This window comes from Erpetoichthys calabaricus, chromosome 6, assembly GCF_900747795.2.
Source record: "Erpetoichthys calabaricus chromosome 6, fErpCal1.3, whole genome shotgun sequence".
NCBI lineage: Eukaryota > Metazoa > Chordata > Cladistia > Polypteriformes > Polypteridae > Erpetoichthys > Erpetoichthys calabaricus.
Genome location: NC_041399.2, coordinates 205,528,746 through 205,547,050, shown reverse-complemented (window position 1 = coordinate 205,547,050; position 18,305 = coordinate 205,528,746). Strand labels below are relative to the sequence as shown.

General features: G+C 42.5%; 1 protein-coding gene across 1 annotated transcript in view; it reads left to right on the top strand.

The window, feature by feature from the left end:
* Positions 1-13,666, top strand: part of myo3a (myosin IIIA) — a 458,747-nt gene extending 445,081 nt beyond the window's left edge. Inside the window, exons 35-36 of the mRNA XM_051929020.1 lie at positions 5,393-5,557; positions 13,527-13,666. Of these exons, the coding sequence (XP_051784980.1) occupies positions 5,393-5,557; positions 13,527-13,641 (280 nt within the window). The 3' untranslated portion in view covers positions 13,642-13,666. The remainder of the gene's footprint in view (positions 1-5,392; positions 5,558-13,526) is intronic.
* The last annotated feature ends 4,639 nt before the right edge of the window (positions 13,667-18,305 follow it).

Genomic DNA, 18,305 nt, shown 5'->3' with positions numbered 1-18,305 from the left:
ATATCAGGGTTACGCTAAAATAAAGCGATGAGAAAGTCATTGTAAAGTAATTAGCAGTTTTTTAAAGTGCTCCACCGTATTAGGCTGGCGAATTTCTATCGGTCAGCTCTTCCAGATTTTAGGTGCATAACAGCAGAAAGCCGCCTCACCACCAGTTTTCTTTAAAATACTACTTATGGTTCACAAAGCCTTAAATAATCTCACTCCATCTTATATTTCGGAATGCCTTGCACCTTACACTCCAAATCGTAACCTTAGATCTTCAAATGAGTGTCTGCTTAGAATTCCGAGAGCTAAACTTAAAAGAAGTGGTGAGAAGGCCTTTTGCTTTTATGCACCTAAAATTTGATAGAAAATAGAAATTTGCCAGGCTAATACAGTAATCCCTCGCTACTTCGCGGTTCACTTTTCGCGGATTCACGACTTCGCGGATTTTATATGTAAGCATATCTAAATACATAACACAGATTTTTCGCTGCTTCGCGGGTTTCTGCGGACAATGGGTCTGTTTACTTGCTTCCTCAGTTGGTTTGCCCAGTTGATTTCATACAAGAGATGCTATTGGCGGATGGCTGAGAAGCTACCCAATCAGAGCACGCAGTTAAGTTCCTGTGTGCTGCTGATTGGTTCAGCGACGAGTGTTGCATTAACCAGGAAGTCTCATCTCACTCGTTCATCATTAACGTGCTAATGCTTCAGGGGCCGTGTCCAAGCACCAACAGAAGATGCAAATGATTGCAGAAAAGGTAAAAGTTTTGGATATGTTGAAGGAAGGGAACAGCTACACCGCTGCAGGACATCGATTCTTTTTATTTAAAAAGGAGGAAAAGCATATAAGATCTACGGCCGCGGTGTCCTTTAACCAGGGTGCAAAACGAGTTGCAAGTGGACGTGATAAGGCAGTAGTCTGGATGGAATCTGCTTTAGGAATCTTTGCAACAAGGTCGACGACGTCATGACCGCCTACAAGCTGCTGCGTGTACTTCGCTATACAGTAAGTGTAAACTTATCTACCGATTTCATATTGCTTAGCAGTTGTCCCTGTTTTTAATAGAGTAAATGGTAGGTTGTAAACAATACAGGGAGGGTTTAAAAACGTCCAAATACACGTTAAATAATTAAATAAATATAGTGTCCCTACTTTGCGGAAATTCAGTTATCGCGGTTGGCCTTGGAACCTATCTCCCGCGATAAGTGAGGGATTACTGTACTGCAGAATAATTTAAAAAACTGCTAAAAACTCATTATTTTAAAATGGCTTCTTTGTAGCCAAATGTTAGCTCTCTTTCATATTACACTATATGGGCACAGAATAATCATATTCTCTCCCTGCCCGGGGTTTGTTTCCTGCCTTGCACCCTGTGTTGGCTGGGATTGGCTCCAGCAGACCCCCATGGCCCTGGAGTTAGGATATAGCGGGTTGGATAATGGATGGATGGATAATCATATTCTTCTGGGATCTGCAATTTCTACTAATCCCAACTATTCTCTGCTGTCTTAACCGGTTCTTGTATGGTGGCGATCTGTGCCAACACCACCTGATTGAGGTACCATGCTGCCCCCTGTGTTTATGCTTTGAATGGCGGGTGTCCCAGATGTCCATGTGACCATCATTACCATGAGGGCTGATTTAGAATATCTGTGTCAGGTAGAATGCCCAGTGGGGGCTGGGTGGTCTTTTGGCCTTGGAACCCCTGCAGATTTTGTTTTTTTTTTTCATCCTAACTGGAATTTTTCTTTGATTTTTCTGTCCTCCTGGCTGTTCAATCTTACCTTTTTCTTTGTTACATACTATATTATATTATTTTCTAATCTTGTTGTTTATGTTTTATATTAATTTCTATTTACGAGGTGAGACACAAAAATAACTGGACTGGGCACAAAAAAAACTGTCTGGAGGTCGGCCAGACGTGAATCATAGAACTATCTCCTCTCCTACGCACCCTTTCAAACCGTCGACTGCCTAGGTATATCCTGTGAATAGCCCAATCAGTATTTGCACAACAATTGCAACGCGATATTGTTGGGTGAAAAAATCGAACAGCGAATCAACATCAAATTTCTTGCAAAAGCAGCCGCAGAAACTTATGAAATGATAAAACCAGTGTACAGTGATAACAGTTTTGTCTCGCACACAAGTTTTTGAGTGGCACAAACGTTTCGAGGAAGGACAAGAAAATGTGGAAGACGTTCAACGCCCAGGTGGCCCACGCTCACCTCGGACGGATGCAAACATCAAAACGGCGAATCAGATTGTTCGAAATGATCGCACTGGTTTTTTTAGTAAAGCAGTTTTTGACTGACAAAAACATTCCTGTCCTTGATCATCCTTCCCATTCGCCCGATTTAGCTCCCTGTGATTTTTTTACTTGTTCTCGAAAATCAAAAGTGACCTGAAGGAATTGAATGAATTGAATGACAGAAACGGCAAACCTGTTGAAGAGCTTCAAGCAAGAAGACTTCCAGCAGTGTTTCAATCAATGGAAGATACGTATGAGGCGGTGTAGAGATCAGGAAGGGGAGTATATAAAAGAATAGAATGCTGTAATTCATCAAGAAATATTGTTTTTTACTAATCCGGTTATTTTTGTGTCACACCTCATATTTCATTTTATAAAGCACTTTGAGTTACATTGTTTGTATGAAAATGTGCTATAGAAATAAATGTTGTTCTTCTTCTTCTTGTTATTTATTTTGTTTATTATCATTTTTATTTTGTTGAGCAGATGGAAAGAGTACTTTGATAGGCGGATGAATGAAGAGAATGAGAGAAAGAAGAGGTTAGATGATGTGGAGATAGTGAATCAGGAAGTGCAACGGATTAGCAAGGAGGAAGTAAGGACAGCTATGAAGAGGATGAAGAATGGAAAGGCCATTGGTCCAGATGACATACCTGTGGAAGCATGGAGTTGTTTAGGAGAGATGGCAGTGGAGTTTTTAATCAGATTGTTTAATGGAATCTTGGAAAATGAGAAAATGCCTGAGGAGTGGAGAAGACGTGTACTGGTGCCAATATTTAAGAATAAGGGGGATGTGCAGGACTGCAGTAACTGCAGGGGGATAAAATTGATGAGCCACAGCATGAAGTTATGAGAAAGAATAAGGTTAAGAAGTGAGGTGATGATTAGTGAGCAGCAGTTTGGTTTCATGCCAAGAAAGAGAACCACAGGTGCGATGTTTGCTCTGAGGATGTTGATGGAGAAGTATAGAGAAGGCCAGAAGGAGTTGCATTGTGTCTTTGTGGACCTGGAGAAAGGATATGACAGGGTGCCTCAAGAGGAGTTGTGGTATTGTATGAGGAAGTCGGGAGTGGCAGAGAAGTACGTAAGAGTTGTACAGGATATGTACGAGGGAAGTGTGACAGTGGTGAGGTCTGCGGTAGGAGCGATGGATGCATTCAACTTGGAGGTGGGATTACATCAGGGATCGGCTCTGAGCCCTTTCTTATTTGCAATGGTGATGGACAGGTTGACAGACGAGATTAGACAGGAGTCCCCATGGACTATGATGTTTGCTGATGACATTGTGATCTGTAGTGATAGTAGGGAGCAGGTTGAGGAGATCCTGGAGAGGTGGAGATATGCTCTAGAGAGGAGAGGAATGAAGGTCAGTAGGAACAAGACAGAATACATGCGTGTGAATGAGAGGGAGGTCAGTGGAATGGTGAGGATGCAGGGAGTAGAGCTGGCGAAGGTGGATGAGTTTAAATACTTGAGATCAACAATACAGAGTAATGGGGAGTGTGGAAGAGAGATGAAAAAGAGAGTGCAGGGAGGGTGGAGTGGGTGGAGAAGAGTGTCAGGAGTGATTTGTGACAGACGGGTATCAACAAGAGTGAAAAGGAAGATCTACAGGATGGTAGTGAGACCAGCTATGTTATATGGGTTGGAGACGGTGGCACTAACCAGAAAGCAGGAGACAGAGCTGGAGGTGGCAGAGTTAAAGATGCTAAGGTTTGCACTGGGCATGATGAGGATGGACAGGATTAGAAATGAGGACATTGGAGGGTCAGCTCAGGTTGAGAGACAAAGTCAGAGAAGCGAGATTGAGTTGGTTTGGACATGTGCAGAGGAGAGATGCTGAGTATATTGGGAGAAGGATGTTAAGGATAGAGCTGGCAGGGAATAGGAAAAGAGGAAGGCCTAAGAAGAGGTTTATGGATGTGGTGAGAGAGGACATGAAGGTGATGGGTGTGACAGAGCAAGATGACGAGGACAGGAAGATATGGAAAAAGATGATCTGCTGTGACAACCCCTAATGGGAGCAGCCAAAAGAAGAAGATCATTTTTTATTTTTTTGACCCTTCTTCTTTATGTTTTGCTTATTATTATTCTTAACTGTAGCAACTGGACGAACACACAGACACACACTTAGACACTTGTTCTTTTCTTAAGATGGGTATGCTGATTTTTGTATGGCAGTTACTTTCCATTGGACATATTCAATGTTAACATTTGTAGTGCGCCATCTATTGGAATGTATTTGTAATGTGTGTAGAAATAAAATGTATTACATTTCTTTCCAACAGATGGCACATCACAAACATTAGCACTCATTTTATGAATCCCATACCAATTGGCCTATAACAGAGACATATCAACCAGACAGACACACGCACAGACACTTTTTGTCCTTTTATTAAGGTGCATTGCGCTGATAATTATTTTTCTTTTTAATAGTGAACTGTACTCTTTGTAGCCAATGTGATGGGGTAGGACATTTATAAAATGATTGATTAATTGATTGATTGGTGTAAGAGCCATTTCCTAGTTACATAAGAATAATAAATGTTTTACTAAATGATAGTGCATAATTTATGGGAGGTTCCTATAACCCCCATAAGTAGAACTGAATTTGTTATATTCCAGCTATTTCTAGCTTCTCTGGCTAAAAATTATTCTCAGTTAGTGATCAGCCTTGCCATGTGTAAGGTGTAGAGGGCACATGGTTTTAAACCGTGCCTTTTGTGCCTTTTGAGCATTACATACCTTGTGTGCGTGTTTTGTGTGTTAAGAAACATGTAAGACAATGCACTTAATAGAAAGTGCTGCGCCGTACGTTTAAAGCGTACAGAAGTAGAAGTTAAGAATCTTTAAGTATGGAAACAACTAAAGTTTTACAAGAAAAGCTAAGTTTAGAGAAGATACATTTTTCCTTTTATTCTACGTGTGTAACAACTTTTTTCAGTATTTTTGTGTGGATTATTTGCTTTCAATTTTCACTAAATATTTTAAAACGAACTTTTGGACTGTGAGATTTCTTTCGGCTACAATTGGTTTATTGATTGTATCTCTATACTGAGATTTTTTTTTTCAGAGAATGGATGAAGACATGGATGGATGAATAGTTTTAATACTGTTAAAGTGACCTGGGATTTTCTTATTCTCTACAGTCAGGGTAAACAGTTGGACACAGAAGACCTCTATTATAAAGAACTATCAGCCAGTTTATCACTTCCCAAAAACAGAAGCCACATTGCAGCCAATGAGAGAAAGCCTCCAGGTGAGAAGAGAACCTTGTCAGAGCCAAGAGGAGGACCAACCAGCAAACCAGACAGGTACTGCACATGATATGGAATCTCAGTGAATGTTCTGTTTAATCGTTCCTATCATTCTTCATTATGTGTTTTCACGTGCTTACGGATTTCACTCAGTTAGGGCAGTTAGTATAGAAATTCCGGCAGGTTTACCCAAACGCCAGATTAATCACAAACGAGACAAAGATGACTGGCATGCTGAAAATTATGATGACCTTCAAGGGGATTGAATACTTTTGCATGCCACAGTAATAAATTGGATCTATGATGCACCTTTCATAATCCAAATACGCGGTACAAAGTTAAGTCAAGTTCAAGTTGGGGAGCATGCACTGGTACAGCGCGTTGCCGAACCCACTACACGTCAAAACAGCTCGGGATCCCGGTTGGCAACCCCCCAGAGCAGACACGCGGTCCAGTCCTACCCTCCGGAAATGACCCTCTATCTGCCGCAGGCAGGTGTTACGTGAGCGACCCCTTGGCCTGGTCCAGCCACTCGGGTCCTCAACAATGAGGATCTTACGAGCTGGATCACCCTCGGGGAAACGCGCCACATGGCCATAGTGCCGTGACTGATGCTCCCTCACAATGCAGGTAATGTGCTTCATTTGGGACTCCATGAGCAACCACTCATTGTGACACAAAGTCAAACCAACAGTACCCAACAATTTTCTGCAGAGACACAGTAGCAAAGGAGTCCAGTCTTCATCTCAGGTCACTGGATAGCGTCCATGTCTCGCAACCATATAGTAAGACAGGAAGCACCAGGACTCTAAAGACTTCATCCTTTTACATAGATATCCAGAGCACCACACACCCCTTTCCAGCGACCTCATGACCCCCCCATGCTCTCCCTATCTGTCTGCTGACTTCATAGGAAGAGTCACCAGAGACATGAATGTCACTGCCAAGGTAAGTAAACCCCTCAGTGAGGTCGACACTCTCTCCACAGACAGACACACTGCTGATGGCCGTGCCCAAGAGGTCATTAAAGGCCTGGCTCTTGGTTTTTATCAGGACACTGACAAGCCCAGACACTCAGACTCCTCACTCAGTCTCTCGAGCGCCCTGATCAGAGCCTCCATTGACTCCGTGAAGATCACAACATCATCAGCAAAGGCAAGATCCGTGAATCTTTCTTCACCAACAGATGCCCCACAGCCGCTGGACCCCACGACCTTGCCCAACACCCAGTCCATACAAGCATTGAACAGAGTAGGAGCAAAAACACACCCCTGACAAATCCCAGAATCAACTGGGAAAAATACAGTGGTTCTGCCTCCACTCTGCACAGCACTCTCAGTACCAGTGTACAGGCCGGCCATGATATCCAGCAACCACGGGGGGGGGGGGTCCCGTGAACCCTCAGGATGTCCCACAGGGCAGCTCGATCAACTGAGTCGAACACTTTGTGAAAATCGACAAAGGCTGCAAAGAAACTCTGCCGATATTCGTGTTTGCGTTACAAAGCATAACAAAAATAGTTACAAATAAATAAAAAGGTACCAGTAAATGATAACACGTCAGAATTATACAAAGGATTCAGCAAACAGGCAGTGACTTGACTTCTCTGAGCTTCTGAGGAAGTGCATTCCACAAGCTTGGTGCTGAGACACAGAAGGCTTCCATTGTCACCCGTTGTACTATTCACGGTCCTAGGAATGGCAAGCAGAGGACCGATTTGAGATGATTGGAGTTGTCGGGCAGGAACATAAAGATATAGGAGGTCAGAGAGATAAAATCAAGCTTGAACATTTAACGCTTTGTAAGTTAACCAAAGTATTTTGTAATGAATGTGACGTTCAATTGGGAGACATTGTCGTTCTCTCAAAGTTGGCATAATCTGTTCCCAGGGCTTGGTGTAAGCAAGAATCCTAGAAGCAGAGCTCTAAAAGGTACTGCGGTTTGTTAAGAACAGACTTTGGAAGACCATACAATAAGGTTTTACAGTAGTCTAGCCAAGATGTAGGCCCTAGGCTTAACGTCTAAATTCATGAAGGTTCTGCTGAAGCTTTATAACGCACTGGTGAAGCCTCGTCTGGAGTCCTGTGTGCAGTTTTGGTCTCCAGGCTACAAAAAAAGACATAGCAGCACTAGAAAAGGTCCAGAGAAGAGCGACTAGGCTGATTCCAGGGCTACAGGGGATGAGTTATGAGGAAAGATTAAAAAGAGCTGAGCCTTTACAGTTTAAGCAAATGAGATTAAGAGGAGACACAACTGAAGGGTTTAAAAAGATGAAGGAAATTAGTCCAGTGGGTCGAGACGGTGACTTTAAAATGAGTTCATCAAGAACACGGGGACACAGTTGGAAACTTGTTAAGGGGAAATTTTGCACAAACATTAGGGAGTTTTTCTTTACACAGAGAACCACAGACTTACAGAATATGTGATCAAATAGTGTGGTAGACAGATTGACTTTAGTGACCATCAAAACTGGACTTTATGTTATTTTAGAAGAATTAAGTGTATAGGACTGTCAGGCTTTGTTGGGCTGAATGGCCTGTTCTTGTCCAGAAAATCTTGTAATGTAATAAAATCATGTGCTAAATGTGACGATGTGGGTTCAGCTCCGTGCTCCCATCGGCTGTTAGGGAGCCCTTGAACCCAACACCGTCGGTAATGTCACCGATGAGCTAGACAGTGAGGCAATAAACAATTGAGCAAGAGGGTGATGTATTAATTGTGCAAAAGTGCTTTTATTTCAACAACAAATCCAAAGTGCAACAGTGCAGTTCAAATGTCTTCATTAAATAAATAATCCATAAAATGAAACGTGAAGGTTAAAATCAATGAATAGAAAAACTCTTCTAAAAACCACGAGGTAAAATGTCACAGGAAATAATGTTAAAACCACAAGCCCGGTGTCTTCCGCTTCTATGGTGGCTCCCCTGCTACGCCCATCTGGTCTGCTCTACAGGAGAGTCGCCTACTTGCAAGATCAGCTGCCCTTCAACCTAGTCTGGTAGCCCTCCATTCCTTGGCTTCGTCGAGCTCCCAACTGGACCGAGACTTGGGATATTTCCCAGCGGCCAAGGCGCTCATGCTGGGGCTACACCAGCCCAAAGCCTCCTCGACTCCCGCTCCTAGCAACGGTCAAGTCGATACTTCTACTGGTCACTCCAGCTACTTAGTCGCTCAGCTGGAGCGACCGCTTTCTTAGCCCCACTGAGTGTCGGCCATACACTCCCCTCGTGGGCTCTCTTCCCAGCTGCCTGTTTTCTCTAATGCGAGCCTGCTCTCGCTCACTCACTCGCTCTCCTTCCTCACACCGGCTTTCTCCACCTGCTTCCTGCTACCTCCCGTTCTCTCTTTCCTTCCTTTTTCTTCCTTTTTTCTAACTGGCTTGCGCTTCTCTTTATATGCGGAGAGGACATAGCAGCTGCAGCCCATTAGCCACAGGAACAACCACGGATGCGAGCAGTCTCTCACCTGTGCACTTAGGTGAGAAACGCCCACACCGCAGATCGCCCTGTGGTTTGCTATAGCCACCACGCCCGCTCGCTAAGCCGCGAGTGCGGCGATTATTTATTTAAATAAAAACGGCCTTTGCTGGGAGAGCTGTGGACCCGTAACACCACACTAAACTTTCAACAATGGCCAAAGTTGGGCTAAATTTCTTAAATGATAAAGTGATGAAGTTTTTACTTAGTTATTAACACGTGGAACACATGACAGAGATGAATCAAACGTAATACCCAGATTTCTAACTACAGCAGACGCCTGATCAGGGATACCATCAACCAGTAATGCAGATTGATTCGTCTAAGTCAGCTGAGTCATATCCCCAAAGAAAAGTATTTCCGTTTTTTCACTGATTAATTTTTAAAAAACTGAACATCAACCATAACTTGACATCAATCACATAAGCAATAAGATCAGGAGGTTGACAAAATATGGATGTTCTTACCTATATCTTGTATCATCAGCATAGCAGTGACAGTTCAGGCCATGTGCACAAATTATTTGATATGAAGGTAGGTTAGGTTAGGTTAGGTTAGGTTTCTTTATTTAGTCATGTTTACACAGGAAAACATGAAATTTGCCTTCTCAATTGCATCTAATAACAGGTAACAGACAGAATGAAATAAAACAGACAAATAGAAATAAGAAAGGTTAAGGTAAGGCAGTTAGATAAAACATATTTATAACAAAAAAAAAAGGTAACAGGATATATCTCAAAACCTTAAACATTATCTCCGATATTTCTTATTGAAAAGTCGTATGGCACTAGGAAGAAAGGAGTTTCTGGAGCGATTTGTGTTGGTTTTCAAAGCAACTATCCTTCCTGATTTACTGAAGTTTAGTTCTACATGTAATGGATGTCTGTCATCAGTTGAGATGATTTCCAGTTTCTTTAGCATTGCCCTCTGACACACACTGGTCAAATCATCTACATCAGCCCCAATAACTTTAGCTGCATACTTCGTAATCTGATGGAGCTTTTTTGAGTTTTGGTTTCTCAGCCTATTAAACCAGGCAATGAAACTGAAAGTGATCATGGACTGGATCATACTACGATAGAAGGACAACATGAGGTCCTTGTCTACTTTAAATAGTTTGAGTTTATGGAGGAGAAATAAGCGCTGGTTGCATTTAGAAAATAATTTTTTTGTAGGTAACAGATAAATATGAAATAGTTGAGGCCCTAAAATTTAGCCTTTTGGGACACCTGAAGTAACAGGTAGCATGGGAGATTTATGAGGTCCGAATACAACAAACTGCTGTCTGTCCAATAAAAGAAGACCTAACTCACGCCTAGGACAGTGCCACTAATACACAGGAGTGACTGCGGACATTCAAGAAGGATTGTATGACGAATCGTGTCAAAAACAACACTGAGATCCAAAAAACAAATACGCCCGTAGCCCCCAAGTCAGCAGTCAGCAGCAGATCATTAGCCACTGTGACAGATAGGGGGCGCTATCGCTCCCTTGAACCCTCAGATCAGACTCCAGACACCAGATAAAAGTCCAAATAAATTTATTATAATAATAAATGTGCACAAAGCACCTTCACTCCACTATAATCAATAAACTATCAATTCTCAACACAATAATAATTCCTCCACACCTCCCAGCATCTCAGTCACCCTTCCTCCCAACTCGGCCCTCTGCTGGGATTTCCCATAGTCCTTTTAAAGTGCTTGACCCGGAATTGTTTTCTCTCTCTCTGTCCATGTGACTTTGCAACACTTCCTGGTCGGATGAAAACTCCTCTTCTTCAACCCGGAAGTATGTCATTGCCTCTGTCCCCTCGACTGGGAAGTACTTCCGGGTTATAAGGAAAATAGAAGTCCCTGGGCCTCCCTGCAGCGTCCCCTTGAGGCCCCCATGGTATCCAGCAGGGCTGTGCATTAAAACTCCAATGTCCATGAGGCCCTGCTGGAATTCGGAGCACCTTCATGTTGCAGGGAAGGCTCCATCTAGCGGCCTGGGGGTGTTGGCCGGGATAAACTGCCGGCCATATATCACACCACCTTTACCAGAGGTACCAGTAAATGCTCTTATCTGTACTGATGAGGAGCCAGGCACCCATTCTCAGAGTCATGAGATCTTTTGAGAGTTGCTTTACATAAACGATGGCTAAAAACAATTACTGATACTTGGCACATAGTCTTTCAATTGTGTAAAGAAAAATATTTCTTTTTAAGGGTCATCTGTGTGGCACTTTAGTTAAGAGCCATCCATTCATTCTCTGAGCCACTTACTCTAATTCAGAGACACAAAGGCTTTGGATGGGGCTCTCTACTCCTGTAATGCTCATGAATAGTATTGTAATGGATGGCAGGCATGGGCTGGCGTCCCGAACAGGATGCTGCATGATTCATTACCTGGCTGGGAGAAGAAAGGCAGGCTGTTCCTGGCCTTTGGCAGAAGTTTGGCAGGAGGCGCCAACCTCAGAGTAAATATGCTGGCTTCTTGGCAGGGATGGACCGAAGATCACTACCTGGCCCGGAAGGCCAATGTAATGGAGGAACAGGGAAGAGACAATCTATTTGGACTAGTAGCCCCCAAACCCGATACGCTAGATGGCAGAATCCCTGGGTTAGGATACCCACACGGACACCCGCGGCAGGGATCTGCAGTCCCATGGGACAGCCCTGTTGTGTTTTGTGGTTGGCGGCCAGGAGTAGTAATCCCTTCTTTCAGGGACTTCCCTTTGACCCAAAAGTGCTTCCAGCAGGCTTTTCCCTAGCACTGAAAGTGCTCCTGTCTCACATATAATACCTCATCCAGGAGAATTGGAGTCGGGTGTGGAAGACAGATAAAGCCCATCTGGGAGGAGGGGAGGAAAAAAAGAAAGAGGGAGAAGAGAGAATTGTGGTTGTGCAAGTGATGTTGAGAAGCCTTTTGTAAGGTATTAGATTTAACTGAACCGGAAGTTACGTCTGTGGAGTTGTGTCTGGGTGCTGTAACGCCCCCTGCAGGTCACAGTAGATAGATAGATAGATAGATAGATAGATAGATAGATAGATAGATAGATAGATAGATAGATAGATAGATAGATAGATAGATAGATAGATAGATAGATAGATAGATAGATAGATAGATAGATAGATAGATAGATAGATAGATAGATACTTTATTAATCTCAAGGGGATCCCTGGGTTCGCTTCCCGGGTCCTCCCTGCGTGGAGTTTGCATGTTCTCCCCGTGTCTGCGTGGGTTTCCTCCGGGTGCTCCGGTTTCCTTCCACAGTCCAAAGACATGCAGGTTAGGTGGATTGGCGATTCTAAATTGGCCCTAGTGTGTGCTTGGTGTGGGGGTGTGCTTGTGTGTGTCCTGCGGTGGGTTGGCAACCTGCCCGGGATTGGTTCCTGCCTTGTGCCCTGTGTTGGCTGGGATTGGCTCTAGCAGACCCCCGGGACCCTGTGTTCGGATTCAGCGGGTTGGATAATGGATGGATGGATGGATGGATGGATGGATGGAAATTCACATACTCCAACAGCAGCATACTGATAAAGAACAATATTAAATTAAAGAATGATAACAATGCAGGTATGCAGACAGACAGTAACTTTGTATAATATTAACGTTTACCCCCCTGGTGGAATTGAAGAGTCGCATAGTGTGGGGGAGGAACGATCTCCTCAGTCTGTCAGTGGAGCAGGACGGTGACAGCAGTCTGTCGCTGAAGCTGCTCCTCTGTCTGGAGATGATCCTGTTCAGTGGATGCAGTGGATTCTCCATTATTGACAGGAGCCTACTGAGTGCCCATTGCTCTGCCACAGATGTCAAGCTGTCCAGCTCCGTGCCTACAATAGAGCCTGCCTTCCTCACCAGTTTGTACAGACGTGAGATGTCTTTCTTCTTTATGCTGCCTCCCCAGCACACCACCGCAAAGAAGAGGGCGCTCGCCACAACCGTCTGATAGAACATCTGCAGCATCTTATTGCAGATGTTGAAGGACGCCAGCCTTCTAAGGAAGTATAGTCGGTATAAATCAGTATAAAGAGCCTTCAGAAATTATTCAGACCCCTTTGCTTATTTCACATTTTGTTATGTTGAATCCTTGTGCTAACGTCATTTTTATTCATTGTTCCTCCTCCTCATCAAGTAATACTCAGTACCTCAGAATGATAAAGCGAGAAAAGGATTTTAGAAACGTTTGCAAGTTTATTAAAGATAAAACTCACACAAGGATTCCGACCCCTTACTCAGTACTTCTTTGAAGACCCTCTGGAGTCGTCTTGGGTCAAGTGGATCAAAATTTGTGTTTGTGTGTGTGTGTGAGTGGGCCCATCAATGGACTGCCATCCTGCCCGGGACCTTTTTGTGCTTTGTGCACATCACTGTCAGGATTTGCAACTGAACCCCCACCAACAGTGAATTAGACTGGAGGCTCTGAGAATGCAGATGAGAGGAGAAAATGAATGAATATTCTGATCATGTAAGATCTGGAGGCAATGTATGATGTTCTGCAATGTCTGTCGAGATTTTCATTTTCTGATATGCACTCCTAAATATATTTTCTTATTTCCAATCCCTAGGCAATCAATTGCAAAAGTGCCCTCAACAGACAATCAAGAAGAGGATAATCCCTATGACTACAGAAAGCTGCTCCGCAAGACGTCCCAGCGACACAGACTCTTACAGCAATGTTAGCATTCCACTGACGGGAAAAACAGATATATATATATATATATATATATATATATATATATATATATATATATATATATATATATATAATATATATAATATATATATATATATATATATATATAAATATAAATATATATATATCTGTTTTTTGCTTGTTTGTTTTTATTTGCTAGGAGCAGAGGCATTGAGAAACCATTTCTTTTCAGCCAAATACAAGGATGTTGTCGCAGTTCCACTCATCATAGACAAGATGGCCTTGGTTCTCCCTAATCCAAGTTCTTACCCTGACCCTCCTGTCTAGGAGTTTGTGAGTTTGTGAACTTTGGGATTCAATGCTATGTGGAGCCCAAGCTACAGGAGTCCCAAATCCAGATCCACCCATCTTGGGGAAAATAATTTTCTTCATTACTAATATGTGGTGTAGTCGTTTTGACGTAATCCCTACCTGTTTATGGCTTTTGGCATTAAATACACTCACTGAACAAATTCTGAGGAGCACCACATCAACACTGGGTAGGGCCTTGTCTTGCTTTCAAAAGAGCCTTCAGCTCTTTGTGGCATGGACTCTATAAGATGTTGCACATATTCCTTTGAGATTCTGGTCCACGTCGACATGATTGCACCACACAATTTCAGCACGTTTGTCCGATGCACCTTAATGCTGTCAGTCTCCCGTTCTACTACATCCCAAAGGTGTCCACTTGGATTCAGATCCGGTGACTAGGAAGGCCGATGAAGAGCACTGAACTCGTTGTCATGTTCTTGAGATCAGTGTGAGAGGACTTTTGCTTTGTTGACATGGTGCATTATCATGCTGGAAGTGGCCATCAGAAGATGGGGGAAATTGAGGCCAGGAAGGGATGCACATGGACAGAAACAATACTCAGGCCGTGACATTCAAGTAATAATTGATTGATATTAACAGGCTCAAAATGTGCCAAGGAAACATTCCCAACACCATTACACCACCATCACCACCACCCTGGACTGTTGACACAAGGCAGGTTAGGTACATGGATTTATTAGAACATTAGAACAATTTAGACAAGAGCAGGCCATTCAGCTCAGCAAAGCTTGCCAGTCCTATCCACTTAATTCTTCTAAAATAACATCAAGTTGACTTTTGAAGGTCCCTAAAGTCCTACTGTCTACCACACTACTTGGCCACTTATTCCACATATCTGTGGTTCTCTGTATGAAGAAAAACTTCCTAATATTTGTGTGAAATTTACCCTTAACAAGTTTCCAACTGCAACTCATTTTAAAGTCACAGTTTTGATCCCCTGGACTAATTCTCTTCATAATTAACTAATTGCTTTCATAATTTATGCTGTTGAGGTCCTACCACCTGTGTGTCCCCTCACAAACTGAGATTCATCAGACCAGGCTATGCTTTTCCAGTCTTTGAATGTCTAGTTTTGGTGAGCCTATGCCCACTGCAGCCTCAGCTTTCTGTTTGTGGCTAACAGAAGTGGAACCCGACGTGGTCTTCTGCTTTTGAAAGTCCATCACCTTAAAGTTTAACATGTTGTGCATTCTGAGATGCCCTTCTGCTTACCACAGTTGTCCAGAGTGGTTATCTGAGTTGCCGTAGCCTTTCTGTCAGATCAGACCAGTCCAGCCGTTCTCCTCTGACCTCTCTCTTCAACAAGGGGTTTCTGTCCACAGAATTGCCACACGCTGAGTAGACTCTAGAGCAGGGGTCTCCAGCCTTTATTCCTGTGAGAGCTACTTTTACAAAATGAAAATGGTGAGAGCTCCTCATGTTTTCTAACGTTTGTTCTCATAGCTTATTTCAACCAAAACAAACTGAATAAGCTTGTTTCGCCTGAACATTTACAAAATGTTGGTGTCCACAATTCACATTTTGCATTAAAACATCACAAAAAAATATTTAGTTCACCTGCAAGTGCATTTTGTATGTCTGTATGCATTTTCTAGTGTATCTCACGCTACTGAATTAAAACATGAATGCTGTCAAAACAAAACAATGCAATTCTAAATACACAGATATTCCTTATTCATTTGTCATTTTGTTCCATGTCACCGTGTCACTTTATTCACAGGTCCAGTTGCATGTGTGATGTGTTGTTTAGTTAGTCAGATGACTCAACACGAGAGGCAGGTGAATGGTGGAGTGGAGCCACTCAGGTTCACTCTTAATGTTCGTCTCTCAGTCTTGTTCTGAACTTTGATTTCATGACATTCATGTCAGACGCACAGAGGTATGGAGACCCAAACAAAGCGGACATTTTCAGAGCTGCTTGGTGAAGATTCTTATAGTTATTTGGCTCTCCTAAGCTCCAGAAATGCTGTTGAGACTTTAACTGCACATTATTTTGAAGGTTTGCTAATATACTGTATAATATATAAAATCCAATGTCTGCATGTCTGTCTGCTTTTCACGAGAGAACTACTTAACGGATTGAGATCAGGTTTTTTCTATAATTTGCTGGAACATTCCAGTTGATTTTGCGACTGCTCTTATTTCGCTGTGTATTGTAGTTCGCTTGCAGTACCGATTTATTTGTGCAAATCCGAGAAACACGCAGTGGGCTGAGGGAAGGGGGGTGCTCTCCTCACTCACTCGCCAGCTTCAGGGCGTGTGCTTTAACACCGCTTAGCTAGCGAACGAGAGAACAATTGAATTCAATTTTGTGTGATATTTAAAATAAAGTGTTACTTAGGTCTGCGGTGGGTTGGCACCCTGCCTAGGATTGGTTCCTGCCTTGTGCCCTGTGTTGGCTGGGATTGGCTACAGCAGACCCCCGTGACCCTGTGTTCGGATTCAACGGGTTGGACAATGGATGGATGGATGGATGTTAACTTAGGTCTTGATGAGTTTGAGTCCGGATATTCTCTTAAGTGTATGCCACATTGAAAAGATAGATTGCAATTCAGATTGTGGATCGTGATTTTGTGTTAAAAGGATCGTGATATGATTTTTTGGAAAGATCACCCAGCTCTAATTTGACTAATCAGGTTTTCAAATTTATGTAGGATTCATTAACCCTTTGGCGAGCTACTTGGAATGGGATGGCGAGCTACCGGTAGCTCACGAGCGACATGTTGGAAACCCCTGGTCTAGGGAGTGTGGTCCGTGAAAATCCCAGCAGATACAGGAATACTCACACCATATAATCGATAGATAGATAGATAGATAGATAGATAGATAGATAGATAGATAGATAGATAGATAGATAGATAGATAGATAGATAGATAGATAGATAGATAGATAGATAGATAGAAGTGAAAGTGAAATCTATCTATCTATCTATCTATCTATCTATTATATAGTGACTTTCACATCTATCTATCTATCTATCTATCTATCTATCTATCTATCTATCTATCTATCTTCTAGCTGTGCTACCTGTCTAAGATGGCCTGAAATCTAAGTAGTCAATGTAGACCTCAGTGCTAATGTTTGCAGTGCACCATGACATGCATACGTAACTGTTGCCATTTGGTATGGAATTCGTAAGCTTGACTGTTGGATGTCACTGTAGGCAGCTTCACTGCATAATTACACAAACAAACTTTAGTTTATAAGGCACCTTTCCACAGTGAACACTATCCCAATATCATATTATTATTATTATTATTATTATTATTACTGTTATCATCATCATCTTCGCCTAATGACTACACACAAGTGGACCTTATGTTGCACATCATAAGCACCTTCAAGAGGCTAGTCCTGGACTATATGTGTCATCTTGTGTTATACCACCTGGATCCAATGCAGTTTGCCTATCAGACAAAGACTGGAGAAGAAGATGAAATTATGTGTCTGCTCCACAAGGCTGGATAAAGCTGGCAGAACTGTGAGGATATAATATAACTGATATAATATCTTGTGAGCTTCTGTAAAAAAACAAGCTTGACTCTTGGGATAGATAGATAGATAGATAGATAGATAGATAGATAGATAGATAGATAGATAGATAGATAGATAGATAGATAGATAGATAGATAGATAGATAGATAGATAGATAGATAGATAGATAGATAGATAGATAGATAGATAGATAGATAGATAGAGTGAAAGGCACTAATACTCATGCCACTATTGAAATCACTCAGATCACATTTTTTCCCCATTCTCGTGTTTGATGTGAACATCAAATGAAACTCCTGACTCGGACCCACATAATTTCATGCATTTCACAGTTGTTACAGGATTGGCTGATTAGATAATCACATGCATAAGCAGGTGTGCAGGTGTTCCTAATAATTTACTCAATAAATTGAGTGTATGTTTGTGTTGTAGAAGAAGGTGGCCATGTTTGAGCCATCATCACCAAGCTCGGAAAGAATGCCAAGAGGCCAAACTAGCTGAAAATAGGATGTTAGCAAAAATAATAATAAGGTAAAGAAAATGGGATAACAGAATAAGATGAAAAACAAAATCCGGGGCTGCCTCAAGGGACCCAACTAAACGTCAGTTCTGTTGTGATTGGGAGTCACAAACATGGGTGTCAGGCCACTGGTGAACCCTGAAAAGGTTCACGCCAGTCCGGCTACCAAACAAGGAGAGCTGGCAAAAAAATAGAAAAGTCCCAAAGTAAGGCGAAAAGCCCCACAAGGAGAAGGACGACCGTAAAGCCCCAGCTTGTGCACAGCTAGGTTATCGTTATTTATCAGAATAGAAAAAAATATA